The following is a 26,680-nucleotide window of genomic DNA, read 5'->3' as shown; positions in this document are numbered from 1 at the left end:
CTGGTAGTTGCGAGTGTGGGACAAGGGACCAAGCAAGAGTTTTTTGAATCAAGCTGAAAATAGCTTGCAACTATTAATATAAAAAAGGAGACGTTGAGCCTAACGTTGCATGTGATGGCGACGCCGCGGCAGTGGGCTCCAAGGCAAAGAAGAGGTGGGCGTCAGCTTGCATGAGAAGGGGGGGGTGTCACGAGTCGGGGTTGTTGGGAGCGCTACTACAGGAGGGTAAAGGGCTATTGGCCGTGAGCTGGAGTGAATGGCTGCACGCGAGAGCAAGTCCAACTTCAGGATTTATCCGGCTCTTGATGCCAAGTGGATGGAGGAGGACTTAGCAGATACTCCTTAGATACTAAAGCTTTACCTTGAGGCTTTTGGTTTAGCACTGACTATTCCAAGAGTTACCGACGATGAATGAGAAGGTTAAAGCTGGTGCGGTGTAGACTGCACAAGAAGGAAGGTACTCCACTCCCTCGTCACAACTTACCTCGATGGGAATAGAGTCACTGATTTCTTGTGAGATTTCAGTGATACTGAGAGAGGGTGATAGTATGTGTTGAATGACTTTATGTAAAGAAGGTCCTTGAAATAAGAATTCCTAAAATGAATTTGTACATGTGCTCTCTCATGTGTGTATTGTTTGAGTATGTATTTGAAAGATGAAATGACTGCAACATTTTATCTAAGTCATCTAAGGGGTGATGTGGATGTGATAGTAACGAGATTTAGTAGATCACATCCGTGAAAAGATCAATGCGGTTTGGGATCGCTAAATGAGTTACAATGATCATGATTCTCATCTAAGATCTGGATGGGGATAATGTTATGAATATGATCCATAGTTACCTGGAACGGGAAATCGGAACGGGGAACGGCAATAAGCATGAAATGCCATTCCCTGTTACGGATACTCAAGTTTGAAACACGGAACGGGGATTTGGAACGAGAAGTTGGAATGGGGACAGGGAATGGAGACCTGAAAATGGCCATTCCTTGTAGCTATGATATGATGTGAATATTCAGTGATTGTCGTCTTCGTGCAAGTGCTAGATATGTGGGTCTAGTATGTCGATACTTAGAGACATTGTCTACCAAAAAGTTTTTGTCCTATGTCTGTTTCGCAGGCGTAATCGAGGGCGATTATAATTTTTTCAAGAGGGGGGTATGTCACAAAGTGATGATGCGGCATGGCCTAAAGGATGGAACTTGGCCGAAGGGCCTAGAAAAGAAGTAGAAGAAGTTGTTCCAATTTACACGTTCTGGTCGAGTGGCCCAAAGAGGGTTCGGCTTAAAAACCTTATGCTCCCAACTTGCAGAACCCGGCCGAGGGGCCTAAAACCTTTAAAAATAAAGCAGGGCCCAAAAATGGTCTACAACCGATGACATGGCATGGCGTACAGACTGGTCCGCAATTTGCAGAAGGTTGATGATGTGGCAGTGTGTATAGACAGCCCACTAGGCGCTTGCTTTTGGAGACCTAATGATTTTGGAACTTACAACTTTTCATGTAACTGCTTTTGAGTTTGGCCAAGGGCCTTTATAAGTGTGCCCAAAAAGGTTTACAGCTGATGACATGGCATGGCGTACAGATTGGCCTGCAATTTGTGGAAGGCTGATGATGTGGCAGCGTGTACAGACAGCCCACTGGGCGCTTGCTTTTGGAGACCTAATGCTTTTGGAACTTACAACTTTTCATGTAACTGCTTTTGAGTTTGGCCAAGGGCCTTTATAAGTGTGCCCAAGGCCTCTCCTCTAGACAGATTTTCTTGGGAGCATCGCCAGAGAGAGGACCCTTGGACATTGTACTTTGCAAAGCATAATAATAAAGAAATACCGAGAAGGGCGCTAGTCTTTGGGGCCAGTGCATTTGGGTGCAGAACTACGCCGTGCCATGTCCACTCTACTTTTCTCTCTCTCTCTCTCTGGAATGTGACATTGGAATGCCCAGAATACGCTCACATCCGGGCTAACTTTCAACCACTTCTAAGCGGTTGCTCTACCTTTGCGGACCTATTATCCAAGACAGACCCCTCCCCTACAGCTCTCGGCACATACCTCACCCGCATACTTGAGCATCAAAAGACACTCATAGGAACACAAAAAGAGAATAACACACACCACACCATACACCCCCGTGAGGGGAGACTATGTATCACTTTGAGGTCCCATGGGTCATTTTTGGCCCCCGCGGACGTTAATACCAAATCAAATCAAATCAAATCTCTCGCTCTCCCTTTTTTCAAGTTTTGTTCATTTGTTTGCAGTTCTCTCACATGTTGCTATAGATCTTTGGCTTGGAGTGTTCAAGTCTATTATAGGCGCCATCCTTAGCCTCCTGCACCCTGTCCTTGTTGGCATTTCAAATAGCCAAGGAGACAATCTCTAGAAGCCCAAATTAGCCTTTTTGGCACCACCTGTTCTGGTCACCCTAGCAGCCACCAAGAAGATTCCATGAATGTTTTGGATCACGGCCAGAAGATCTGTTTGCAGCCATAAGAAGCATCTGTAAAGCCTCTCGTGAGCAGCTTTGGAGTTTCCACTTCAGGCCTCCATATGTGTGTTTCTGTAGCATCTGTACCAGTCTTAAGATGTCAGGGTTTTTTGCATGTCAAGTTAACCTCAGACCAAGCAATAAACAATTTCATGTGGACACAGCTGGTGATCACACTCTAGCAGGCAGACTCTAGGGTATTAGACTTTAAGGTTGCGACAGCAAGAGATCATTGAGATCCGATTCATACTGAACATTACATCCACCACATCTACTCAGATCCTTTTTTTTTAACGCGAAAAAGATCCTTCTATTAGTTAATGAAACTGCCCGTAGGGCTACAACCACCTCTTCAACAGAGGGCTACAACAATCATGATGGGGAGACTCTCCCAATGAAAAAACAACATATGTACAATGAGGCTAAATCAAGAGATGGGAGGAGGGAAGAGCCACACAGGTGGCCGGTAGTGCCATCTGAGTACACCCTGGACCATGGTGAAGAAAGGCCCAGGACGCCAGAGTCAAAGAAAAGCCTCTCTGCGCCCCCGCATGCGGTCGGAGCTGCCCTGGAGTCTCTCGAGCTGTCCTCTGAGAGTATGGATCAGCTCTAGCCAAAGATCCCGAACAGTCTCTGCTGGTGGTACAGGGTGAGCCTCGAAGATGCGGAAGCAGCGGGCCCGCCAGATGAACCAGAGTGTCAGGCCACTGATGAGCTCCCAGCACTCCTCTCTCTCACTACACCACTCCTGTGGAGTAAGCTCTGTGTGGCAGGTTGGAGTGTAGGTCGACCCCCCTGCATTACTATCATCATGCTAGTAGAAGATAGCTCAAACTAAAGTGCCGGGCCCGTGAGAGTGGACCAAGCAGTTGCCCCCCAAGTGTACTGCCGAGCTGTGGAAAGGGCTGGCATCAGCCGAAGAACACGAAGCCACACCTGCTATGCCAAAGGACAGTCCCAAAGACAATGACACTGACTCTCCACAAGATGGTCACAAGCTGCACATGCGGTCGAGAGACCACAATGTACAAGCCAGCTCCCAACTGCTGTAGCTTTGTGTGCAACCAGCCACTAGAACAAAGTGACTCGTCTCGGCTGTCTGGAGTCCCACAACCTCTCCCAAAAAGCAGCTAAGAACTCAGCTGTGAGACCCTCCTCCTGCCAATGAGGTGCTGCAGCAGGCTGAGCCTCTCTCTGTGCTGCCAGTATGTGATGTCCCAGTCGAACAGTGTACTGAAAGAAAGGGACACTTGGGTGGTTTGCAGAGGAGAAAGAATCCCTCCAAAGCCACTCTCCAGGATCCCACTGTACTCGTGCCAGTGGACAGCTCTCCCAAGCCCACAATCTCCAGTGTCCAGTCTTAAGAGTTGCTGGGTCAGGATCAATGACACAAGTACCCGCTACCATGGGTCCCCAGGAAACATGAGGCCGACTACTAACCAAGTGGCCTCTCTTGAGTGCAAACCATGGGGTTCCAAACAAGGGGCTGTTTCAGGCGCTCCTCCGTGCAAGTAGGTTGACGCTGCTCCAGGCCTCGCCGCAGATGCTCCCAAGATCGTAGCAAACTCACATAGAAGCAGTCCTCCAATCTCCTGCTCAAGCCAACTCTACGCATCTTTGTGAAAATCCATCTGCTGCAGCAAGAACTCCTTCCAGGGCTCCTCACCTGGAAGGAGTCCTCTGACGATGAACTTCCCAAGAAGGGCTTTGCTCTGCTGTGCTGGGTCTATGATCCCAAGCCCTCCCTGAGAACAAGGAAGAGTGATGACCTGCCAAGCCACTTTGAGTGTCAACGCCCTGACCAAAGGAAGTTCCTGATCAGCCTCTCTACCCGGCTGATACAAAAACTCGAGAAGATCCAGCAAGAAGTGATGTACCACATAGTAGCCAACAAAACCTGGTTGGCCACTACAATTCTGCCTGCAAGAGACAGTCGTGTGGATCTCCAATGTAACAACTTTCTCTTGATAGACAAGAAGAGCGGAGTGATCTGCTGCTCGGGAGACAAGTCCAAACCAACTTGACAGCCCAAGTATCGAATTGCAGTCCCTGGGGGAATCCACCTGAAACCCTTACCTGGCATCCAATCGGGCATAGGAGCACTACAAACCGAGAAAGCCACTGTCTTTCTCCAGTTGATCAGTGCGCCAGCTGCACAATAGAAGGTCTCTAAAGCCTGCTCATACCTGTGAAGGTTGGCCTCCTGGCCATCCAAGTACAAGGCTGAGTCGTCTGCAAACTCAGCGTCCAGTAGCTTATCTCCCCGAATAGGAAGAGCTAAGCCCTGTAAACCAACTTGTTGCGACACCAAAAACCTGCTCATCGCCTCAGCATAGAACAAAAAGAGGAAGGGGGCAAGAGGGCAGCCGTGTCTGACCGAACGTGTGAGCATGAAACGATCACCTCTACCTCCTGACAAAAGTACCTGACTGTGTGCCCGTCTGTACAAAGCTGACACTCCTCTGATCCAAGCATCTGAGAAGCTCATCGTGCGTAGAGTACCCTCCAAAAAGTCCCAGTAAACTCTGTCGTAGGCCTTCTCAAAATCGAGAAGAAGAATCACCACATCCTCACCACGGAGCCGCGCTAGGGCAGAAGCCTCCTAGAAAGTAAAGATGTTGTCAAGGATACTACGCTCCTTGACAAAACCTATCTAAGTCCCATGTATAAGGCTCTCTAGAAGTGGCTGAATCCTCAAACTCAGAGCCTTGGAAAGAATTTTGTAGGTCGAGTTGAGGATGGTGATGTGGCGCCATTGTCGAATCTCATCCAAGGAGCCACCCTCCTTGGGAATGAGGTAAATCGGGCCCTCACTCATGTTGTCAGGCATCTCTCCTGTGTGCAAGATGAACTGAAAAGCACTATAGAGATCTGGGCCAAGCAAGTCCCAGTACTCCAAGAAAAACTGGGAGTCAAGCCATCCTCGCCTGGACAGCTACCACGGGGGAGTGCACTAAGGGCCATGTGCAACTCTTCCAGCTGAAGTGGCAGCTCAAGCCTCTGACGCATCTCCTCAGTCACAAGACAAGGCATCTGTGTCCACACCTGCTCTCTGCATGCATTTTGAAGCTCTGACTGAGGCTCTGCAGACAATAACTCACTGTAAAAGTCAGTAGCAACTGCATGCATGTCCTCTGGCTCAGAAGCAACAGACCCGTCGGGCCTCCTCAACTGATTGACCTTGACATGCATATGGTGAGGTCCCACTGCCTCAAAGAAAGCACCAGTCACTTTGTCACCCACCTGTGTCCACTGAGATGCCTGTTGATGGAAGAAAACTCATGGCGTCGCTCCTCTGTGCTAACAAGCTCCTGGCGAGCCTGCTGTAACTGCTCCTCCAACGAAGGACTGTCTGGATGCTGCTCCTGCATCCTCTGCAAGGAAGCAACGCCCCGTCGAAGACGCTGCTCCTCCTCTCTCGCTGCAGCTAGGCGAGCTAAAGACTCCTGAAGAAAGAATCGACTAAGCTGAGCTAGTCCTGAGGCCACTCTGTCAGCAAGAGAGTCCTGCATGTCTAAGCTCTCTGTCCAAAGAACCTCCACTCACTCTCTGAGTGAAGAGTCCAGCAAGACCCTCTCAGGGATGCGAAGCATCCTGCTCCCCCTCCTCTGCCTATCTGTCATTGTGAGGATCACTGTTGCATGATCCGAGAAGGAAGTCCCTGCCAAGTCACAAAAGTCGTCATTAGTGTAGAAGCGATCTATCCGCGATAGATTCACTCCTCCCACTCTACGGTCCGAACGAGAGAAGGCTAGGCTTTCTGGGGGCCTCACAAAGCTAGAATTCTACCACATCCGAAATCCTCAGTCATACAAAACCTCTCCCAAGCTGCCAGCTCAACTCCCTGCACAGTAGCATGGCTACCACCAATCCTGTTAGAGGGGTCCTCCAACATGTTGAAGTCACCCCTATGCACCACTGCTCTGCCTACGGCAGAGACTCAACAATCTGTGACCAAAACTCTTCTCGGGCACTCGCCACATTGGGCGCATAGATGTTCAGGAAGCCCACAAGACAACCCTAAAACTGCATAGTGATCCTCTGAGCCCTGCCTGGCACATTACTCCCTTTGCCCACAATGGCTTGCTGCAAAGAATCCGCAATAGTCATACATACCCCACCCTGGATGCCTCCAGGTCCAAAAGCAGCTAACCAAAAAGTATCATATCGTCCATGCAAAAGCTGACCACAATGTCTAATGCGGCTCTCACATAGATGATGCTCCTATAGCATAAGAAGGTCAATCTCTCCTCCCACAAGGCATTGCTGAAGCTCCTGACGCAGTCGGCCCCTCTGACGTTGAAATTGGGGCCCACCTAATCTCTGCACGTTCCATGAGACGATCCTCAATGGGAGCGAGAGAGAACAGATGCTGCCGCCTCTGAGGTTGCCGTGCGAGGTGTCTCCATGATAGTCCCAATCGCTAAGCCTATCTTGGACAAAAGTGGTAGGTACTCCCTCCGCAAACCAGGAAAGAAGACGGAGATGGGAAGGTCTGCCTCCTCTACTAGAACATCTGAAGTAGGGTCAAAACCATGTCTCCACTGTCGAAAGTGGGCTCGAACTGCTCGGATGGTCAAGGGGCTCATAACTATGACCTTGGATGCCATCTCGGAGGTCTCAAACTTGATCTGATAGTAGCCTCGTCCGAGGAACTGAACGTCCAAGATCTTGCCCACCTCTGCAAGAAGGCGAGCCTGGAGAAGGTCACGCAACTCTCCTCCGCTGGGTCTGGTGCCGAGAATCTTGCAGATGACGGAAGTCGCCTGCAGACGATCCACCTCTGTGGCTAGGCGCGCTTGCTCAGTCGGAGTAAGAGCAAGTCGAATCGTGGGCTCAGCGGGGTCGGGCGAGGGGGCTTCATCAGAGTCCCTCTGTGGTGGAGCTTGAGCCTCCATCTATGTTTGCTGCCGTGTCGGAGAAGAAACGGATAGAAAATTTGTCTGCAAAAAAGCCCCGACGAGCACTGTCCAGAAACCAGCACTTGTCAGAGTCAGTCAAAAGAAACCTTCGGTTCGAGAGTGGCAGAGAACGAAGATACCGGGGGGGGGGGGTTTGGAAATGGCAATGGGTGAGGGAAGCGGGCTGGCAGCGGCAGCTGGCAGGGGGCTGAGGGGCGGACAGGGAGGGGCAGCGCAAGGCAAGGGGAAGGCAGGGGGCAGTGCGCACGCAACAGTGGTTGCTGAAGGCGCAGGGTTTGGGGGGGGGGGGGGGGGCAGCTAGCGATGGCGGGAGGGGGGGGACAGGTGCTGGCGAGGGAGGGGGGGCGAGCGGCAGCAGGCCGCGAGCGCGCGTCACTCACTTGTACTTTGAGTTCTTGACAGAGATAATTATTCACCGACTCATCATCTATTCAGATCTTAGGGTGGTGGTATGTGGGAACTTCACTACATTCCCACCAATACATGATATGTTGTACCCACAGTACTGTACCACATGGAGCTTGATAGGGATGCAGTTCATGATTGTGTCCCCAGGACATGTAGTACTGCATCTGGAGTCCTTTTCAGGTATAGATCTTTCCTCCCTTGATTCATTCTCATAAGACTTAATTCACCAGCAGCTCTATGCAGTTTTCGTACTTTTATCTTCTTCATTTGTATCTTCTGTCATTTTCTTGTGGACATCTCAGGCTGATTTTGACATATAGTAGGCGTTTATATGCCTTTCTTTCCTTCTTTCTTTCTGTGTTTATGTTCCATTCTGTCCTATAGTCCAATTTTGCCATTCACAGGATGCTAGTATAAGTATCTTTCTTTCTGTTTGTTTCTTTTTTGCTGAACAATATATTTAGAGTTTGGAGGTCTCATATTAAGACTTACTGATCATCCTCAACCGTGATATGCTTTGAGAAGGTTCCATTTTGGTCCTTAGACTTGTAAACGATGGACTTCTTGCTGAGGATTTATTTATATTACTGAAAATTTCAAAAAATCCCAAAATACCTTTTATCAAATTGTAACTAAGTTAGACTTTGTAAATAATTAATTTATTTACGAGAAAAGAATTATCTAATTAGTTGTGTGCACACCAGAATAGACCTAGCAGTTCCAAGGCCTCAGGTGAGCCTAAATGCGGGCTAGAACACCTCAGAGGGACCTTAGCAGAAATTACCCTGAAGCCCTAGTGATTGGGAAATCGGGTCTTCAGAAAGAGGTAAGCAGTAGCTTCAGATTTTAGGCTCAGAAAAATACGCGCGTCAGTACAAGCACATGAATGAGATGGGGTCCTTAGAACAGTGACCCTAAGGCTAATAAAGCTAATAAAGCCTTAGGGTAAGTTTCGTGAAATTAAATTTAACGGTCCGTGCCCGGGCGGGCGGCCGGACAAGTGTGAACAGGTAAAGGCGGTGCAGTGCCCGTGCGGCATTGCGCCGGCAGACCTTTGGTGTTCTCATAAAAGAATCATTGGTAGCAGTTGTTAGTTAGTTGCACATTTTTAATTAATGAGCTAGAAGTTTTTAAAGTCAAAAGTTGAATGGTTTTTAAGTTTTTAAAGTAAGTGTGCCAAGTGGCACACTTACCAATGCAAACTAACTCTCTCTCACTCTCACTCTCACCCTCTCTCTCTTCCTAGCATCCCCTCTCCCTGATGGCTATTTAGGAGCCCCCCTCCCCCATTTTCAGGGCTGGCAGTGCACCTACCCCCCCTAATGTGAGCGTGCTCTACGCGGTGGAGCCCTCCATTGAAGCTTGAGAGCAGCCCCTTGCGACATATGTGGTAGCCTTGTGCTCCCATTGTCAAGAACAAGGGATCTCACAATCATAGACACCTTCTGGTGAAGTTTCATCGCGAGAAGCTGCCGTAGACGCTCTCTTAGCAGAGTGCGGCTGCTGTAATTCTCTGTTTTCAGCCCCTAATCACCTCGATTAGGGCTGTTTTCAGCAGATCAGCCATAGAAATCCTCTTCTCTCTCCTTATCCTAAGTCTACATTAAGTTTGGCGCGATTCCATCGCGAAGAAGACCTCTGTTTCGGCGTAGGGGTGCGCACAGGTAAGAATTTCAGGTTATGTACAGAAAATTACAGCAAGCATGTGCGTGTGCATTTTGCTTGTTTCTCTTTTGTGTTCTATGCATGAAGGAATGAGCATGAAGGCAACACATAACGGAAGATGGACTCTCCTCTGTGAGAGCTTCCGATGAGCTGTTTCGGAAGATAGACTCTCTTTTCGAGAGCTTCCAACCAGTCTCGCAGAAGAGGGGAAATCCCCTAAGCAGTAAGAAAGTGGAAACACTTTCTCAGTCAGTAGTCAGAACAGAACAGAAGAAAGAATAGAGGACGGGCGTATGCCCCGTTCCTGTGCTTGTAAAGATTCTCCCTTAGTAATAAAGATATTTCTCTTTATGGGGGGGGACTAGCCCATCTTCTGGTCCCCAATGAAGTGTCAAAGTTTTCTCGCTCCCTCTAATTCTCTTGAGTATTTGAAGTGCAATTAAACGTCAGTTTACGCTTCCGTATTTTTGTGACAGTGGCATGAGAGCCAGGTTCTCTCTCTCTTCCTGAAGGGATTGACGACTCTTGGCAGACTGCAGAAATGGGAGGATGCGAGATAGAGTTCTCTCTCCTTCAACAGCAGGTGGAAGAGTTGCAGAAAGCTCTCTCCCATCCAGAAGTCCAAAAGATTCTCCATACTCTTGAAAAAGGGAAGGAGAAAATGCCGATGGGGTCGGGAGAAATTCCGCAGAACCCAAAGGCGCCACAACCAAGAAAAGATCCTTTGATTGGAACTTATGCATGCACGAGAGGCAGAAGAAACCTCCAGAACGTCATGTGCGGTTTAATCCAAAAGTTCAAGATCAGGATCTCCCTAATTCCCCTCAGTTCTCTTTTATGAAGGATCTGGAAGACATAGTTTCTCCGGAAGACATGTTTCTCGACATTCAAGGGAAAGGACTCCTGTCCCCAAGGAGTCTAAGCATAGAAAGAAGGAGCACCATAAGAAGAAGCACCATAGGCAGAAAACATTCAAGTCGGGAGATAAAGATGTGAAATTCGACACCTACAATGGACGGTGTGATAATGACAAAGCTTTGGCTTTCATCCGCCAATTTGAAGTTGCATTTGTAGAAGGGAATTTCAAGGAAAGATCCAAGCTTCGCCATGTCAGTTTGTACCTGAAAGGCACCGCCAGCAATTGGTGGTTAACCCTTATCCTGGAAGAGCGCAAACCCCAAGATTGGACCGCTTTCAAGAAGGAGTTCTACGCACAGTTCCTTCCTCCAGACTATGAGGAAGAGGTAAAGAAAGAATGGGATCGACTTTCACAGTCAGAGAACGAAACTGTTCCACGCTATGTGGATAGGTTTTGGGACGTTCTCTTGAAAGTCACTCCATTCAAGAAGATTGACGATTCGGAGAAGATGCGCAAGTTTGAAGCAGGTTTGCATGAAGCCTTGCAAAAGGCTATGAAGCTTTACCCTCGAGGTAACTTGCAGATACTTATGGAATCAGCCCGCATAGCTGATGGAATACATGACAAGGGTACTCCAAGGAAGATGGAGCAAAGCACTTACCATGCCAAGCAGAAGGCTCTCCATGAGCAACCTACCTCTTCTACTTCTTCTCAAAAGAAGAAAAGAACCGCCTCCGAAGCAGAAGCAAAGCCAAATCAGCCCAAGAAAGGGAGATATCTCTCTCCTGTTGAGTTGCGAACCTACATTAGTGAAGGAAGATGCTTCAAGTGCGGACAAGTTGGTCATATGAAGGGTGATTGTCCAACCAAACCTCCACAACCACCCTCCTCCAATGCAGTCCCAGATGTACAGGGAAATACAACCAAGGATGGAAAAGAAAGAGCTCTTCTCAAAGCATGGGGTAGTATCAACAACCAGCGGGCTCTTATTTTGTTTGACCCTGGTAGTACAGACAACTTCATCTCTACTCAGCTAGCTGACGACCTGAACTTGCAGCCCAATCGTTTTGGAGTCTCTATTCAAGCGCAATCAGCTTTCAAAGGGCAGAACTCAAACTCTACTCCAATCATAGGGAAGTTGAATCTAAAGGTCGACGACTACAAGGATCAAGAGTCTTTCTTACTAGCTTCACTTGAAGGATGCGATGTTATCTTGGGAATGCCTTGGCACTACAAGATGCATCCCATTCCTGACTATGTTCAGAAAACCTTATCTTTTGCTCATAAAGGAAAGGAGTATCTTGTACTTGCAGATGCAGGTGATTGGCGTATTCCTATCGCCAACCACATTGCCATCAAGAAAGAAATGAAAAAGTGTGTTTCAGCGTACTTGATTTTTGCAAGAGAGAGAGATATGTCTGTTTCACAACTTTCTTCCTCTTTAGAGCAAAAAAGACTTAAGTTAATAGAAAGATATAAAGATTGTTTTGCAGATGAACTTCCAAATGAACTCCCACCTTTGCGACCTGAGGATCATACCATTGATTTGATCCCAGGAAGTTCTCCTCCAAATCAGCCCCCTTATCGAGTTAGTCTAATGCAGCAAGAGGAAATTCTCAAGCAGATTAACGAACTTTTGGAGAAGGGCTTAATAAGGCCTAGTACTTCTCCATATTGTTCACCTGTCTTGCTAGTACAGAAAAAGGATGGCACATTCCGCATGTGCATAGACTATAGATCTCTAAACAAGATCACAATCAAGAATCGATTTCCAATCCCTCGGATTGACGACATTCTTGACAAGTTACAAGGAGCAAGTGTCTTTAGTCGTATAGACTTGAAGAGCGGTTATCATCAAATCCGCATAGCTCCTCAGGATGTGCATAAGACTTCATTTAGAACAACCTTCGGGTTGTATGAATTCTTAGTGATGCCTTTTGGACTCACTAATGCACCAGCTACATTCAACAGAATGATGGATAGAATCTTCCACTCATATAGAAGTTTTACAGGCGTTTTCTTTGATGACGTCTTAATCTTCTCAGAGACGGAAGACGAACACTATAAGCATCTCGCCTTAGTGTTTGAAGAATTACACAAACACAAATTATTTGTGAATGCTAAGAAGAGTGAGTTCTTTTTGAAAGAAATCCACTATTTGGGCCATATAGTATCTCACAACCAGGTGAGAATGGACCCTGAAAAGATTCAAGCAGTTGTAGAATGGCCTACGCCAACTACAGTACATGATGTACGAAGTTTCCTTGGCCTCTGTTCTTATTATCGGCGTTTCATTCGAGCTTTTGCCGCGATAGCAGGTCCCCTCCATGACCTGACAAAGAAGCGGATTCCATTCCATTGGGGGTCTGGACAAAAACAAGCTTTCGAAAAGCTTAAGTATCTACTCAGTCACGGACCTGTTCTCACCGTCCCTGATCTTCGCAAACCTTTCGAGGTATACTGCGATGCATCTGGAGATTGTGTAGGAGCAGTTCTGAACCAAGAGGGTCACGCGATAGCCTATGAAAGTCGGCGCCTTAAAGATGCAGAGTTGCATGCCTCCATATACGAAAAAGAGCTACTGGCAGTAATTCATGCTCTTTCCATTTGGAAACACTATCTATTAGGAGCTGATTTTATTATCAAGACAGATCATCAAAGTCTTCGCTACTTTATCACACAGAGAAAGTTATCAGAAAAGCAGATGAGATGGGCCAACTTTCTTTCAATGTTTCATTTTCAGATTTTACACACTTCTAGAACAAAGAATGCAGTTGCAGATGCTCTCTCCAGGCGTCCAAAGATCAATGCACTAACAACAATTTATCATGAGGAACTAGAATCTCTCAGCGAGATGTATCCTCAAGATCCAGACTTCGCCACAATTTGGGCAGATCTTCAAGCTGGTCACTCAAAGCCACCTTATTCTATCAGGGATAATACACTTTATCGTCAACAAGCAATATGCATAGCTCAGCCCTTACGACAAAAGGTGATGGATGAAGCACATAATTCTCCTTATGCCGGGCATCGGGGAATTGCTTCCACCACTAGTGCCCTCGAAAGGTATTTCTTTTGGCCAACACTCCGTGCGGACATTGAAAAACATGTACGTGAGTGTTTAGTATGCCAAAAAGTGAAATATGACAGACATAAAGTTTATGGCAAGCTTCAGCCGCTCCCTGTGCCTAACATGCCATGGGAAAGTATTGCCATGGATTTTATTACGGATCTTCCTCGATCCAAGAATGGAAATGATGCAATCTGGACTATAGTAGACAGATTCAGTAAGCAAGCCCATTTTCTTCCAGTAAAGAAGACGATCAAAGCTGATCACATGGCTAGAATATTTCTAGCTCAGATTTTTAAACACCATGGATTGCCAAAGACTATTGTCAGCGATAGAGATCCCCGCATGACTAGTCTATTTTGGCAGGCATTGTTTGAAAACTTGGGAACTAAGCTTGATTTTTCATCAGCTTATCACCCTCAAACAGATGGTCAAAGCGAAATTGCTAATGCCACTGTTTTAGATCTCCTCAAGTGCTATGTTTCAGAACGACAATCTGAATGGGAACAGTACTTACCAATAGTTGAGTTTGCATATAATAATACTATACATTCCTCAACTGGTAAAGCCCCCTTCGAAATTATTTACGGGAAGCCACTCTTACTTCCTATTATGGTGACCAAAGAAAACATCTTCGCCGCAGATGAATTTGTGCGCAATATTGATATTGCCCATCAACAAGTAAAGCAAGCAATTCTTCGTACTCAAGAGTAACAGAAGAGAAAAGCAGACAAGCACAGAAGGAATCTCAATCTTGAAAAAGGACAATATGTCCTGCTTCGGTTTGAGAAAGCTAGATTGAAAAAGCGGGTCGGCAAAGGGAAAGTTGTCAAACTTTCCCATAGATTCTACGGCCCTTTCAAAGTTACAGATAAAGTCAATGATGTGACTTTCAGATTGGGTTTGCCTTCTCACTGGCGCATCCACAATGCTTTTCATGTCAGTCTCCTCCGACCATATGTTGGACCTCCTCCAGTGGCGCCAGTACAAGAAGATCCTCCAGAAGTCGAAGAGACTGAGGAAATCCTTCAACCTGAACAGATAATACACCACTCGGAGAGACAACTCAAGTCGGGGAGTCTACATCGAAAGTATTTAGTCAAGTTCAAGAATTACACTCCTTTAGATGCAAAGTGGATGACTGAGTCCGATCTCAAGGACTACCCTGACATCTTGCACAGTTATGTTGACGCTCTACAGTTGAGGTCAACTGTTTAGAACCAAGAGGGATGTAACTAAGTCAGACTTTGTAAATAATTAATTTATTTACGAGAAAAGAATTATCTAATTAGTTGTGTGCACACCAGAATAGACCTAGCAGTTCCAAGGCCTCAGGTGAGCCTAAATGCGGGCTAGAACACCTCAGAGGGACCTTAGTAGAAATTACCCTGAAGCCCTAGTGATTGGGAAATCGGGTCTTCAGAAAGGGGTAAGCAGTAGCCTTAGATTTTAGGCTCAGAAAAATACGCGCGTCAGTACAAGCACATGAATGAGATGGGGTCCTTAGAACAGTGACCGTAACGCTAATAAAGCTAATAAAGCCTTAGGGTAAGTTTCGTGAAATTAATTTAACGGTCCGTGCCCGGGCGGGCGGCCGGACAAGTGTGAACAGGTAAAGGCGGTGCAGTGCCCGTGCGGCATTGCGCCGGCAGACCTTTGGTGTTCTCATAAAAGAATCATTGGTAGCAGTTGTTAGTTAGTTGCACATTTTTAATTAATGAGCTAGAAGTTTTTAAAGTCAAAAGTTGAATGGTTTTTAAGTTTTTAAAGTAAGTGTGCCAAGTGGCACACTTACCAATGCAAACTAACTCTCTCTCACTCTCACTCTCACCCTCTCTCTCTTCCTAGCGCCCCCTCTCCCTGATGGCTATTTAGGAGCCCCCCTCCCCCATTTTCAGGGCTGGCAGTGCACCTACCCCCCCTAATGTGAGCGTGCTCTACGCGGTGGAGCCCTCCATTGAAGCTTGAGAGCAGCCCCTTGCGACATATGTGGTAGCCTTGTGCTCCCATTGTCAAGAACAAGGGATCTCACAATCATAGACACCTTCTGGTGAAGTTTCATCGCGAGAAGCTGCCGTAGACGCTCTCTTAGCAGAGTGCGGCTGCTGTAATTCTCTGTTTTCAGCCCCTAATCACCTCGATTAGGGCTGTTTTCAGCAGATCAACCATAGAAATCCTCTTCTCTCTCCTTATCCTAAGTCTACATCAAGTTTGGCGCGATTCCATCGCGAAGAAGACCTCTGTTTCGGCGTAGGGGTGCGCACAGGTAAGAATTTCAGGTTATGTGCAGAAAATTACAGCAAGCATGTACGTGTGCATTTTGCTTGTTTCTCTTTTGTGTTCTATGCATGAAGGAATGAGCATGAAGGCAACACATAACGGAAGATGGACTCTCCTCTGTGAGAGCTTCCGATGAGCTGTTTCGGAAGATAGACTCTCTTTTCGAGAGCTTCCAACCAGTCTCGCAGAAGAGGGGAAATCCCCTAAGCAGTAAGAAAGTGGAAACACTTTCTCAGTCAATAGTCAGAACAGAACAGAAGAAAGAATAGAGGACGGGCGTATGCCCCGTTCCTGTGATTGTAAAGATTCTCCCTTAGTAATAAAGATATTTCTCTTTATGGGGGGGGACTAGCCCATCTTCTGGTCCCAATGAAGTGTCAAGTTTTCTCGCTCCCTCTAATTCTCTTGAGTATTTGAAGTGCAATTAAACGTCAGTTTACGCTTCCGTATTTTTGTGACACAAATTTAGATATATTGCTCCAAATTTTGCATAGTTTAGTCTTTTTGACAATATAGATCTATCTTTAAGTGTCGTATAAATAAAAAATTTCATCAATGAGCTTAGAAGGGCTGTTGAGAGTTTTTTTTACCCGAAGGGCTGGCTGTTAAGAGTTTCGATTGTTCTGTATTTGGCAAACCGTTTACCTCCCTTTCATGTTCAAGTACTTAGCAGGAATATTGTTGCCCACTTGCTTTGCACAGTTCTGCTTTACTATATTGCTAGAAAGGAAGCAATTTACTTTTAATTGCTTGTTCTATTCTAATCAATTTGTGAGAGATTTTCCCCATTTTTTTCAACTGAATCACAGTTTCTTTTATTGAGGGCTTCTTAGGTCAAGTCGAGTATCGATCAAACGGTTACTTGCTTGTTGAAGCCAGCGGAGGTTTAAATCAACAAAGAACGGGGGTAATAGCTTATCTGTGGTAACTGTAGTCTCATACATTATGGTCCCAAGTTTTGCATTTAAGACAGCATGTGCTTTTGTAGATAATTGATGCAGTTGTGGTTGCTCGGATCTTGAATGCCACATTGGTGGTACCTCAATTAGATCATACATCTTTTTGGAAAGATACCAGGTTGGTAGGTGAGGATGACGTGATTTGATTAGTCACTTAAAAGGCGTTGCTCAAATAATATTGAAAGCTCACAAAACCTGGTCAAATTTTTAGATTCTTTTTTTTAACTTGTCATAAGTCGGATCTGTATCAGATTCACAGGTCTATGGGTGATGTTATATTTCTGTTATACATTATAGGTCAGGGGTATCTAAACCCTGCTGAGGTTTGCTCACATTAAAAATATCTATGCTAACTGTGCACCTTTATTTCTCCCTCTATCAATATGTTCCGATATCTCATCAATCTACATACCAAGAAGGTAGGAGAGAGCGAACATCCCTGCTTCACTCCAACGTGGAGTGAATTGTCTGAATTAGGCCCTCTAGTGTTTGCGCTCTACTGTCAGAGCCTCATAAAGTGCCAAGAAACCCTAAGTTTCTACACTGGGAACACCCAAATTTTACGATCTATGTAACAATCCCGCTTTAGCTATTGTATCAAGAGCTTTGAGAAAATCCACCAAGAAGCAAGAGATTTGACACCCATGTGCTTGATTCTCTTCAATGATAGCTCAAAGTCTAAATCGAAGATCAAGCATAGAGAATCCTCTCTTTGAATCTAGTATGCCCCGTGCTCTGACTTTGGATGGATAGCACTCTTGTCAGATTTCTTTCTCCGCACCAAGCTCAGGTGATTGCTCCTATTGCTTTGGCAGAGGCCAGAGGACCCATTCAGTCTTTGGAGGATGGTGTGTTTGACGAGCCAAAGATTGTACATCTTTGTGATACTTGGACATAGGACATGTGTATGTTGGTTGGCTTTTGGCATTGTGAGCTGGACTTTGGAGCAAGATGGCATGGCCAATCTCCGACTTTTCCTATAACCTATAGCCATTGAAGACATGCCTGCACGGCATGGTGTACAGGCAGAGGAGCTCTAGTCTATACAGTTGACACAGGTTCAATGGATCCATAAGTGAGTACAGTTAGTACAGTTGGTCTGGTCTGGTTCACACTGGACGGACTCTCTCAGTGACATGTGGCAAGGATACGGACGATGGTCAAGTGGACATCGTGGTCAGGTCATCATCACCACGCAGTTTGGGGATAGACTTAGATGGCTGACATTTATGAGCCGTTGGTGACTCTTTATGGTTGTACATATGAGTAGTAGCTGTTGGGTCATCATTATCTTCTTCATATATGGTGCAACGTCGTCGTTTAGAGTGTGAGTCTATACAAACAGCACGTCTGCACCATCCCTGCACATCTGAGCCTCGACACCCCCATTGTACCCGTGAGTTCTGGGCTGGAGCTGAGTGTGCTGCCATGCCAGAGTCTGTACTGGTTCCTTTGAGATAGTCGAGTCCATATGTTCTGGTCTGCTGCTGCGTCTCTGTGTTGATTTGCTGTTATCTATTGTTTCCTGTGTTTTCGTTCCTGTTTGAGTGAGATGTCACGCACATTGCACTGAGGAGCACCCACTGTAGAGAGCACGACACACTATCCATGCTACAAGTGCTCTCATTTTTGGCACGCCCGGTGGGATGCTACCATTTTCGCCCTGCCTCAGGATTCGCATGTAAAGTCCCAGATAATTGATGACCTCAAAGCTGAAATGCAAGGATTTCGGGACGTGCTAGTCCAAGGGGACATGGGGTTTCAGTAGCAGCCTCAGGCTACCATGGGATATGGGTTGGTTCGTCATGCTAGATCAGTACAGACGCCCATGGGATATGGAGAGCACAGTCATCGACAGTTTGGGGAGGTGCTCCATCACAACAGTAGTTTGACTACTACCCTCGGGGATTTTAGCAGCGTGGCACCTTCGGCTCCTTACCACACATGTCATCCTCACAAACGGCTCCTTGTGATGGCTTCGCAGGTGCACATCGACATGGGTGTGCGAGTCGGCGGCCTCAGTACACTTCAGGCCTGGTACTCCCATCCGCCGAGCAGCAGGTGGCTGCTCCTTTCGCTGAGAGTCGGTTTGTGGAGAGCACTCATAGAGTCAAGAGTTTTCCCATCTATCTGATGGCTCCACTTCCAGAGTCTGATACTTTGGGTGCAGCAGTGGCCACAACTCTATCTCTTGAATGACAGATTTAGGAGCTCACCATTGTACAGATGCAGTACCTAGTGGTTTTCTTTCACAGTTATTCAGTATTCCTCTCACCGAGACGGTGAGCGGTCTTGTGGCTAGCAACCTGTAGCAAGCTACAGGGTCACTTTCACGGGACACACAGTTAGTACAGTTGGTCTGGTCTGGTTCACATTGGACGGACTCTCTAGGCTGGGCAGTGACACATGGCAGGGATACGGACGGTGATCTAGTGGACATCGTGGCCAGGTCATCACCACCACTCAGTTTGGGGATAGACTTAGATGGCTGACATTTATGAGCCGTTGTTGGTGGCTCTTTATGGTTGTACATATGAGTAGTATCTGTCGGGTCATCATTATCTTCTTCATATATGGTCCAGTGTCGTCGTCTAGAGTGTGAGTCTATACACACAGCACGTCTGCACCATCCCTGCACATCTGAGCCTCGACACCTCCATTTTACCTGTGAGTTCTGGGCTGGAGCTGAGTGTGCTGCCACGCCAGAGTCTGTATTGGTTCCGTTGAGATAGTCGAGTCAATATGTTTTGGTTTGCTACTGTGTCTCTGTGTTGATTTGCTGTTATCTATTGTTTCCTGTGTTTTTCGTTCTATTTGAGTGAGATGTCAGGCACATTGCACTGAGGAGCACCCACTGTGGAGAGCACGACACTCTATCCGCGCTACACAGGGTTTTCAGAATGCAGCATTGGAAGGATGACATAGAGCATCATAGACAGAATCTCTTGAGACATCCAAGTACGGATAGTCCTAGCGCATCATTCTAGAGCATTGTGAACGGGAATATCTGTTTGGCAGCCAAGAACGGATACCTCTGATGCATCACATCGGATGGGTGATATAGAGCATTGAGAAGAAGTATTCTACCTTCCGGAACAAACATCTCTAATGTGTCATGGGATGGGTGACATAGAGCATTGTGAAGGAGTTGTTCCGTAAGTTCGGTGAGTGAGAGACTAAGAGATGGGAATTCGTAATGCATCACATGGTGGGTGACATAGAGCATTGTGAAGGAGTTGTTCCGTAAGTTCGGTGAGTGAGAGACTAAGAGATGGGAATTCGTAATGCATCACATGGTGGGTGACGGGAGCATCAAGTAGGGAATATTTCATATAGTTTGAGTATTTTGGAAATTGAGTTAGAGTTGCACGCAAGAGCCAAGCAGTTGAGTGAAGATGGGTTCTTCGTAGCTTTGAGGAAATGTAGTTGCTTTCTAAAAAAGTGAGCTGCTTTTTGGTTGCTTTTCTGACAAGCAAATGCATTTTTTGTGAAGGAGTATGTGTCAGCATTGCATATGTGCATGAGATTGGATTCGGGGATGCCTGGATGGTGTGTATGGAAGCATAAGGCTAACAGATGAGTTTTTATTGACTTTTGCAAATTTAGAATATTTTTAAGTGTGTCCGGCCACTTCCTAAATAGCAGGCCAAAAACTTTGTGCCCCCATTTCCGTAGATAAGATCGACCCTCCCCCTTTTTAGTATGAAAAAGTAAAGAGTCTGTGTGTGTGTGTGTGTGTTCCTCACTATTCTTCTCTTTGGTGGAAAATTCAAAGGATGCTTGCTGATTACTCACCCATTCCTCCTTTGGATGTGGACTCTCGCTTCTCTGATTGGAATCTGGCTACGACTAGATTGGACTGCATCTTAGCTGGCAGTGTATATGCCATCCTTTAGTCTGATATATGGATTGTGCATCGTGGTAATCGGTTGTGGTTGCTCTGTCACAAGGTGGGCACCACGTGCCAATAGAAACGAACAGACTGAACAGACTTTTAGCACTTCAATAACAACTGAACTGAAAGAGAGAGACGACACGCGACACGGAGTGGCAGAATTCCACCCCAGAGAGTATTGGCCCCAAACCTTGGCGCCCCTTTCGGTATTTCTTTATATTGCGTCATCAAAGTACAAGCCGATACTCCAGACTCTGCACCTTCTCCAGGAAGCATGCCAAAGAATGAGCCCTAGCCTCATATTTAAAGGCCCTTGGCCTAAAAAGCAGTTTACATGAAAAGCTTTCAAACTCAAAAGCTTCTGGTCCAAAAAGCAATGCCAAAAGCTGCCAATGTAAATCACGTAAATCCGTACAGCCTGCCACGTCATCATGCCAGCGCAATTTTCGGAAATCAGCCACGCTGTTGCAGTTTAGGGTTAGGGTTTCCAGAATTAGGGTTTGCAGGTTTTAGGGTTAGGGTTTAGGGTTTCAGCAGTTAGGCTTTCTGGAATTAGGGTTTCAGCAGTTAGGGTTTCTGGAACTAGGGTTTCAGAAGTTAGGGTTTCTGGAATTAGGGTTTCAGCAGTTAGGGTTTCTGGCAGAAATTAGGGTTAGGGTTTTCTGCTCTCGGGCAACCACGTCATTACTTTGTGACACTTCTTCTGTTACTTGTTCTTCTTAGGGTTTTAGGCTCCTCGGCCACATCTGTAAGTTGGCTCCATTCTTTAGACTTTGACACGTCAGCAGTTTGTTACATGCTCTCCGAGTCATCCTTGTGGTGGAAACACACAATGTCTCATATTTGGCAGAGTCATCTACCTTTGAAGGAGCGGTTTTTCTTGTGGCGTTGCTTGGTGGGAGCTCTACCTGTTGGCAGTGTGTTACATACTCGGCATATTGCACCTTCCCACTGCCCCAGATGTCTTGAAGCTGAGGAGACCTTGCCACATTTGCTATGGCGTTGTCGCCACTCCAGAGCCTTCATTCGGCAAGTGTCGACTGCTCTTCGGCTGCGTTTTCCTTCCGGCTCTTTTCACAGATGCTTTTGGCTCTTTGGAGTGCTTCGGTCATCGCATTCTCAGTTTACTTAACTCCATTCACAATTCGGTCATCACATTGGATGCATGTTGTTTGGTATGCAAAGTGGTGGGAGAAAGATTGTCGGCTACCCTACTTTTGAGCTACCTTAGAGCTACATTTCTTGACATGCCTATCCCCAAGATTGTGATTGTCTCCCCATTGGGGAGAGGTGTTTAGTTTGAGACAGTAGACCAGGCTAGTTTAGCTCTAAAACAGAATCCCCTTGATTTTTGCACGGTTATCATAACAGCTAAACTACGTGTATTATTTTTGGAATATGGGACATCCCGTATCAAAATGTACAGTACCTCTCTTAACGTTTTCTATTCTAGCATATTTTGCTCAAAAAATATATTCTATTCTAATGTCTTTTGCTAGTTGATCAAGTTGTATTTCAGAGCTTCGTGGTGCTTGTTTATGTATGCAATGGTTAAAAATTGAAGAGTCATTGAGGAGGTGCATGTTCCCCTTTCATTTTTCCTTATTAAAGTAACATATCTAAAAAAGTTGACATATTTTATTTTTGATTCTCAAAAATACGTCTAGCACGCGTATTGTATGCCTCATATTAAACGTCCCATTTTTTATTTTTTCCCGAGAAAGAGAGATCCTTCTATTAGTTAATGAAACTTCCCATAGGGCTACAACAATCATAAGGGGAGACTCTCCCAAAAAAAGAGCGTATGTACAATGAGGCTAAACCAGGAGATGGGAGGAAGGAAGAGCCACACAGGTGGACGGTAGTGCCATCTGAGCACACCCTGGACCATGGTGAAGAAAGGTCAAGGGTGCCAGAGTTGAAGGAACGCCTCTCTACACTCCCGCATGCGGTCGGAGCTGCCCTCGAGTCTCTCGAACTGTCCCCTCGGAGTATGGATCAGCTCTAGCCAAAAATCTTGAACAGTCTCCGCTGGTGGCACAAGACGAGCCTCAAAGATGCGAAAGCAGCGGGCCCGCCAAATGAACGAGAGTGCCAGGCCACAGACGAGCTCCCAACACTCCTCTTTCTCACTGCACCACTCATGTGGAGTAAGCTTTGTAACAGGCTGGAGTGTAGGTCGACCCCCTTGTATCACTATCATCCTGCTGGTGGAGGATAGTTCAAACTGTAATGCAGGGCCCATGAGAGTGGACCAAGCAGTTGCACCCCAAGTGCACCGCCGTCCTGTAGAAAGAGTTGGCATCAACCCCGAAGGACCCGAAGCCAAACCTGATGTGCCATAGGGCAGTCCCAAAGACAGTGACGTTGACTCTCCAAAGGCTGGTCACAAGCTACACATGCTGCCGAGAGGCCACTATGTACAAGCCAGCTCCCCACTGCTGTAGCTCTATGTGCAACCAGCCACCACTGGAACAACGTGACTCGCCGCGGCTGTCTGGTGTCCCACAACCTCGCCCAAAAAGCTGATAAGAACTCAACTCTGAGATCCTCCTTCTGCCAATGAGGTGTTGTAGCAAGACGAGCCTCTCTCCGTGCTGCCAGTATGTGACGTCCCAGTCGAACAATGTACTGAAAGAAAGGGACATTTGGATGGTCGGCTGAGGAGAAAGGGTCCCTCCAAAACCACTCTCTAGGACCCCCCTGCACTCGTGTCAATGGATAGCTCTCCCAAGCCCACAGCCTCCAGTGGCCAGTCTCAAGAGCTGCTGGGTCAGGATCTTTGACACAAGACCTCCCACAGATGCCCACAACTCGGATCCTCTGAAATCAACACTTTGCAACCTGTGGGGCCTCTACTGAGACTCTGTGTAATCGACCCTCGCCCTGTAACTCGAAAAACATGGAGGGTACAGTCTCTGAGCAAGTCCGAACTGCGATGAGGACCTCCAATCGCGTGAAGGCCCCCATCCATCTGGGCGCTGCTGACTCGAGAGGTGTAAGCCACTTAGCCGGTACTGCCTCTGTGATGTCCTGACACATGCTCTGTACGGCTCTCATGCCTTGTAGTTGGATACTCTGATGCTCCTCTAACAAACCTGAGAACTGTAGCCAGTCACCAAAAGTGCGTGCTGGACACTCTGCCATGGGACCCCAAGAAACATGAGGCCTACTACTAACCAAGTGGCCTCTCTGAGTGCTGACCATGGGGTTCCAAACAAGGGGCTATCTCAAGCGCTCCTCCGTGTAAGTAGGCTGGTGCTGCTCCAGGCCTCTTTGCAACTGCTCCCAGGAGCAAAACAGGCTCACAAAAAAACGGTCCTCTAGTCTCCTGCTCAAGCCAACTCTGCGTATCTTTGTGAAAATCCATCTAGTGGAGGTCTCCAAGGGCCTCTAGCCTGAGGCACAAACTCCTTCCAGGGCTCCTCCCTTGGAAGCAACCCTCTGACAACAAACTTTCCAAGAAGGGCTCTGCTCTGCTGTGCTGGGTCTATGATCCCCATACCCCCCCCCCCCGAGAACAAGGTAGAGTGATGACTTGCTAGGCCACTTTGTGAAGGGGATCGGGGAGCACCACATACGGAGAGAGAGAGAGAGAGAAGGAGACACACGACACACATATATGGGTGGGGAGACTCCAAGAGTGAGCAGCCCCCTATACACTTATGCTATGTATAAGGTATACAAGTCAGTGGGCGCCCAGACTCTGGGCGGCCGGGCAAGGCGCAGACGCCTATACCCCAACAACCTCCCACTTAAAGGCGACTGCGCCTTTAAGAAAGGGAACCTAGTCTAAATACTACAAAAGGTGAGAGAAAACCGCTCTCAACCGATGCCCACTGGCTGGCTGTGATTGTGTGCATCTGGCTGTCCTGCTCCCGTGTAAGTCCATACACCACCAGACATACCACACACGTACTGCAAGTATGTACGCAATATCTGCATCTCCCTCGTGCACTATGCCATCATCAGTCAACAAACGACTGACAACCCCAACTGCAAATGCTCCCACTGCAGCTGCGATATCCGGTCTCAAGATCAACATCTCATACATGAGACCACCGAATGCCGATGCAATGCTAGCGGGCCCTGCTAGCTCTACAGAGCATGCATCAACATATATATCCCTGGCAATAGGCATCTTTGACTGACGAGGCGTGTCAGCCACATGCATCTCCTGACTGTCCACAAAAGACGCATCAACCTGTCGTGCAACCTCAGAGCAAACCAGCTGCTCTAGGTGTCTGCTGGAAGACATATCCTTCACAACTATATCCCCATGCTCACTGTCGAGCATAGAAAGGAATGATTGCATAATCGCTGACGTCTCAGCCTCCTCTGCAATCATCCACTGCAAACATGACCACTCAATCTGCTGTGACTCACTAGAGCTCTCATGCTCTAACTCCGTATGCATAGACTCTTGCACAACGTCCTGTCGTGACTCACTAGAGCAAGACCGCTCTACCTGTCTATCCTGCATAGAAGTATCTCGCACAACTGACTCTCTGCTTTGCTCAGTCACTAGCAAAGCATGCATGTCTGACTCTGTCACCTCTCTGTGTGACTGCTCAAGTCGTGCCCCAACTGTGTGCACAACGAGCTCACTACTTTGCACTCCATGCAAAGTACCCTGCAACCCACAAGCAAAAGAGACTCGCCTGCTCTCTCGCTGTCTACCTGGCTGCATGATCACAGAGACAACACCGTCTCTTCCGTGATCCACATGCAATGGGTAACCTGTACCACTCCTGGCACCTCTCGCAATCACTAGCGAACCGAAATGCATCACAAAATCTCGCTCTCGTAGCGAAATCTGACATCCACTATCCCGTAAGTGTCTGATTGAGATCAAATCCCGTCTCAGATCTGGCACATAACGCACATGACGCAGGGTAAATCTCATACCATTGGGCAAGGACAAACATACGTCTCCTGTACCCTCAATGTCATACACAGCACCATCAGCCATGTGCACACAACCAAGTCTCCCACTAGAAAACGTGCTAAACCACTCACGATGCGACGTGACATGGAATGTAGCATCTGAATCTAGTAACCAATGTGAAGACAATGTGCAATCCGATATGCAATCCGTAGACATAAGATTGTCTGAAGACAAGCTAGATGTAAATGTGACATCGCCGTCACAAGCATACTCAGTAACCACCGTACTGATCTCACTAGCATCTGTCGTGTCCAAATCTGCATCACGCATCTGTCGCCTCTGTTGTCTCAAACGCTTGAAACATCGACGCCTAATGTGCCCTCTATGTCCACAATGCCAACATGTCAAGTCTCTATGCCGTCGAGACTTGCGTGTGGGATCAATCTCTCCCATGGACATAGAAGTGGGACTAGACTTCCCTGTAGACATGGATGTCGCGTACATAGCATGTTAACTCTGCCATAAAGCATGAGTTGTAGTCTCTCTCGAGACCTGCCAGTCAACAGACTCAACCAGATGCAAACGAATCGTAGACATTGCTAACTCATCAAGATCCTGCCAATCATCATCACGCATAGACTTGGGCTTCGCCGATAAACCACGCAAGGGTTTATCCTGCCCCAAATCCGCCAATGCAACAAGCATATGCTCCTTCCAAGCAACAAAATCTGCACCATGAAACTGTGTCAGACCATAACGCTGGAAGTCAAATGAAAAATCAGCCATAATGCTCACAAAAGAGCAACCAACAATGAGTAGCAAATGTCAACCAAATCAGCCCTAAACTGGCTCGAATCACATCAAACAAAAGTCTGCAAATATGGCTGTAAAATCTGATGCAAAGTTGCACCAATAACCGTGCAAAACCTTGCACAAAATCACAAGTCAATATGACTCAATCGCGCATAAATATCTGACAAAATTTTGGCAGAGTCTCCTTTGTAACTGGAGCAAAAGCTCAACAGTAAACCTCAAAGAGACAATAATATATGCCACAATGGCCAATCCGGGAATAAACTCGACCGGAATCACCTCACAAAGTCATACATATGAGCATACCCGCTTTTGCCGGAGTACCACTCAAATAATCTCAGCCATAAACAAATACACAAATCCATATATGGCATACATAAACCGCCAAGACCATGGCAACATAGCTCACTCTCGCATGAGTGGCTCTCTGGAC

At 46.9% G+C, this 26,680-nt stretch overlaps 1 protein-coding gene across 2 annotated transcripts in view; it reads left to right on the top strand.

Moving 5' to 3' along the window:
- Positions 1-26,680, top strand: part of LOC147443184 (protein ROOT HAIR SPECIFIC 17-like) — an 84,477-nt gene that overhangs the window by 13,458 nt on the left and 44,339 nt on the right. For both annotated transcript variants that reach the window (XM_086529091.1, XM_086529093.1), the window contains exons 3-4: positions 16,526-16,599; positions 16,681-16,769. In XM_086529091.1, coding sequence (XP_086385217.1) covers positions 16,526-16,599; positions 16,681-16,769 — 163 coding nt within the window. The remainder of the gene's footprint in view (positions 1-16,525; positions 16,600-16,680; positions 16,770-26,680) is intronic.

Source organism: Adiantum capillus-veneris, chromosome 14, assembly GCF_014529385.1.
Source record: "Adiantum capillus-veneris isolate H3 chromosome 14, ASM1452938v2, whole genome shotgun sequence".
NCBI classification, from domain to species: domain Eukaryota; kingdom Viridiplantae; phylum Streptophyta; class Polypodiopsida; order Polypodiales; family Pteridaceae; genus Adiantum; species Adiantum capillus-veneris.
Note: the sequence above shows the minus strand (reverse complement) of the source record. Positions and strands in the feature narration are given on the sequence as shown.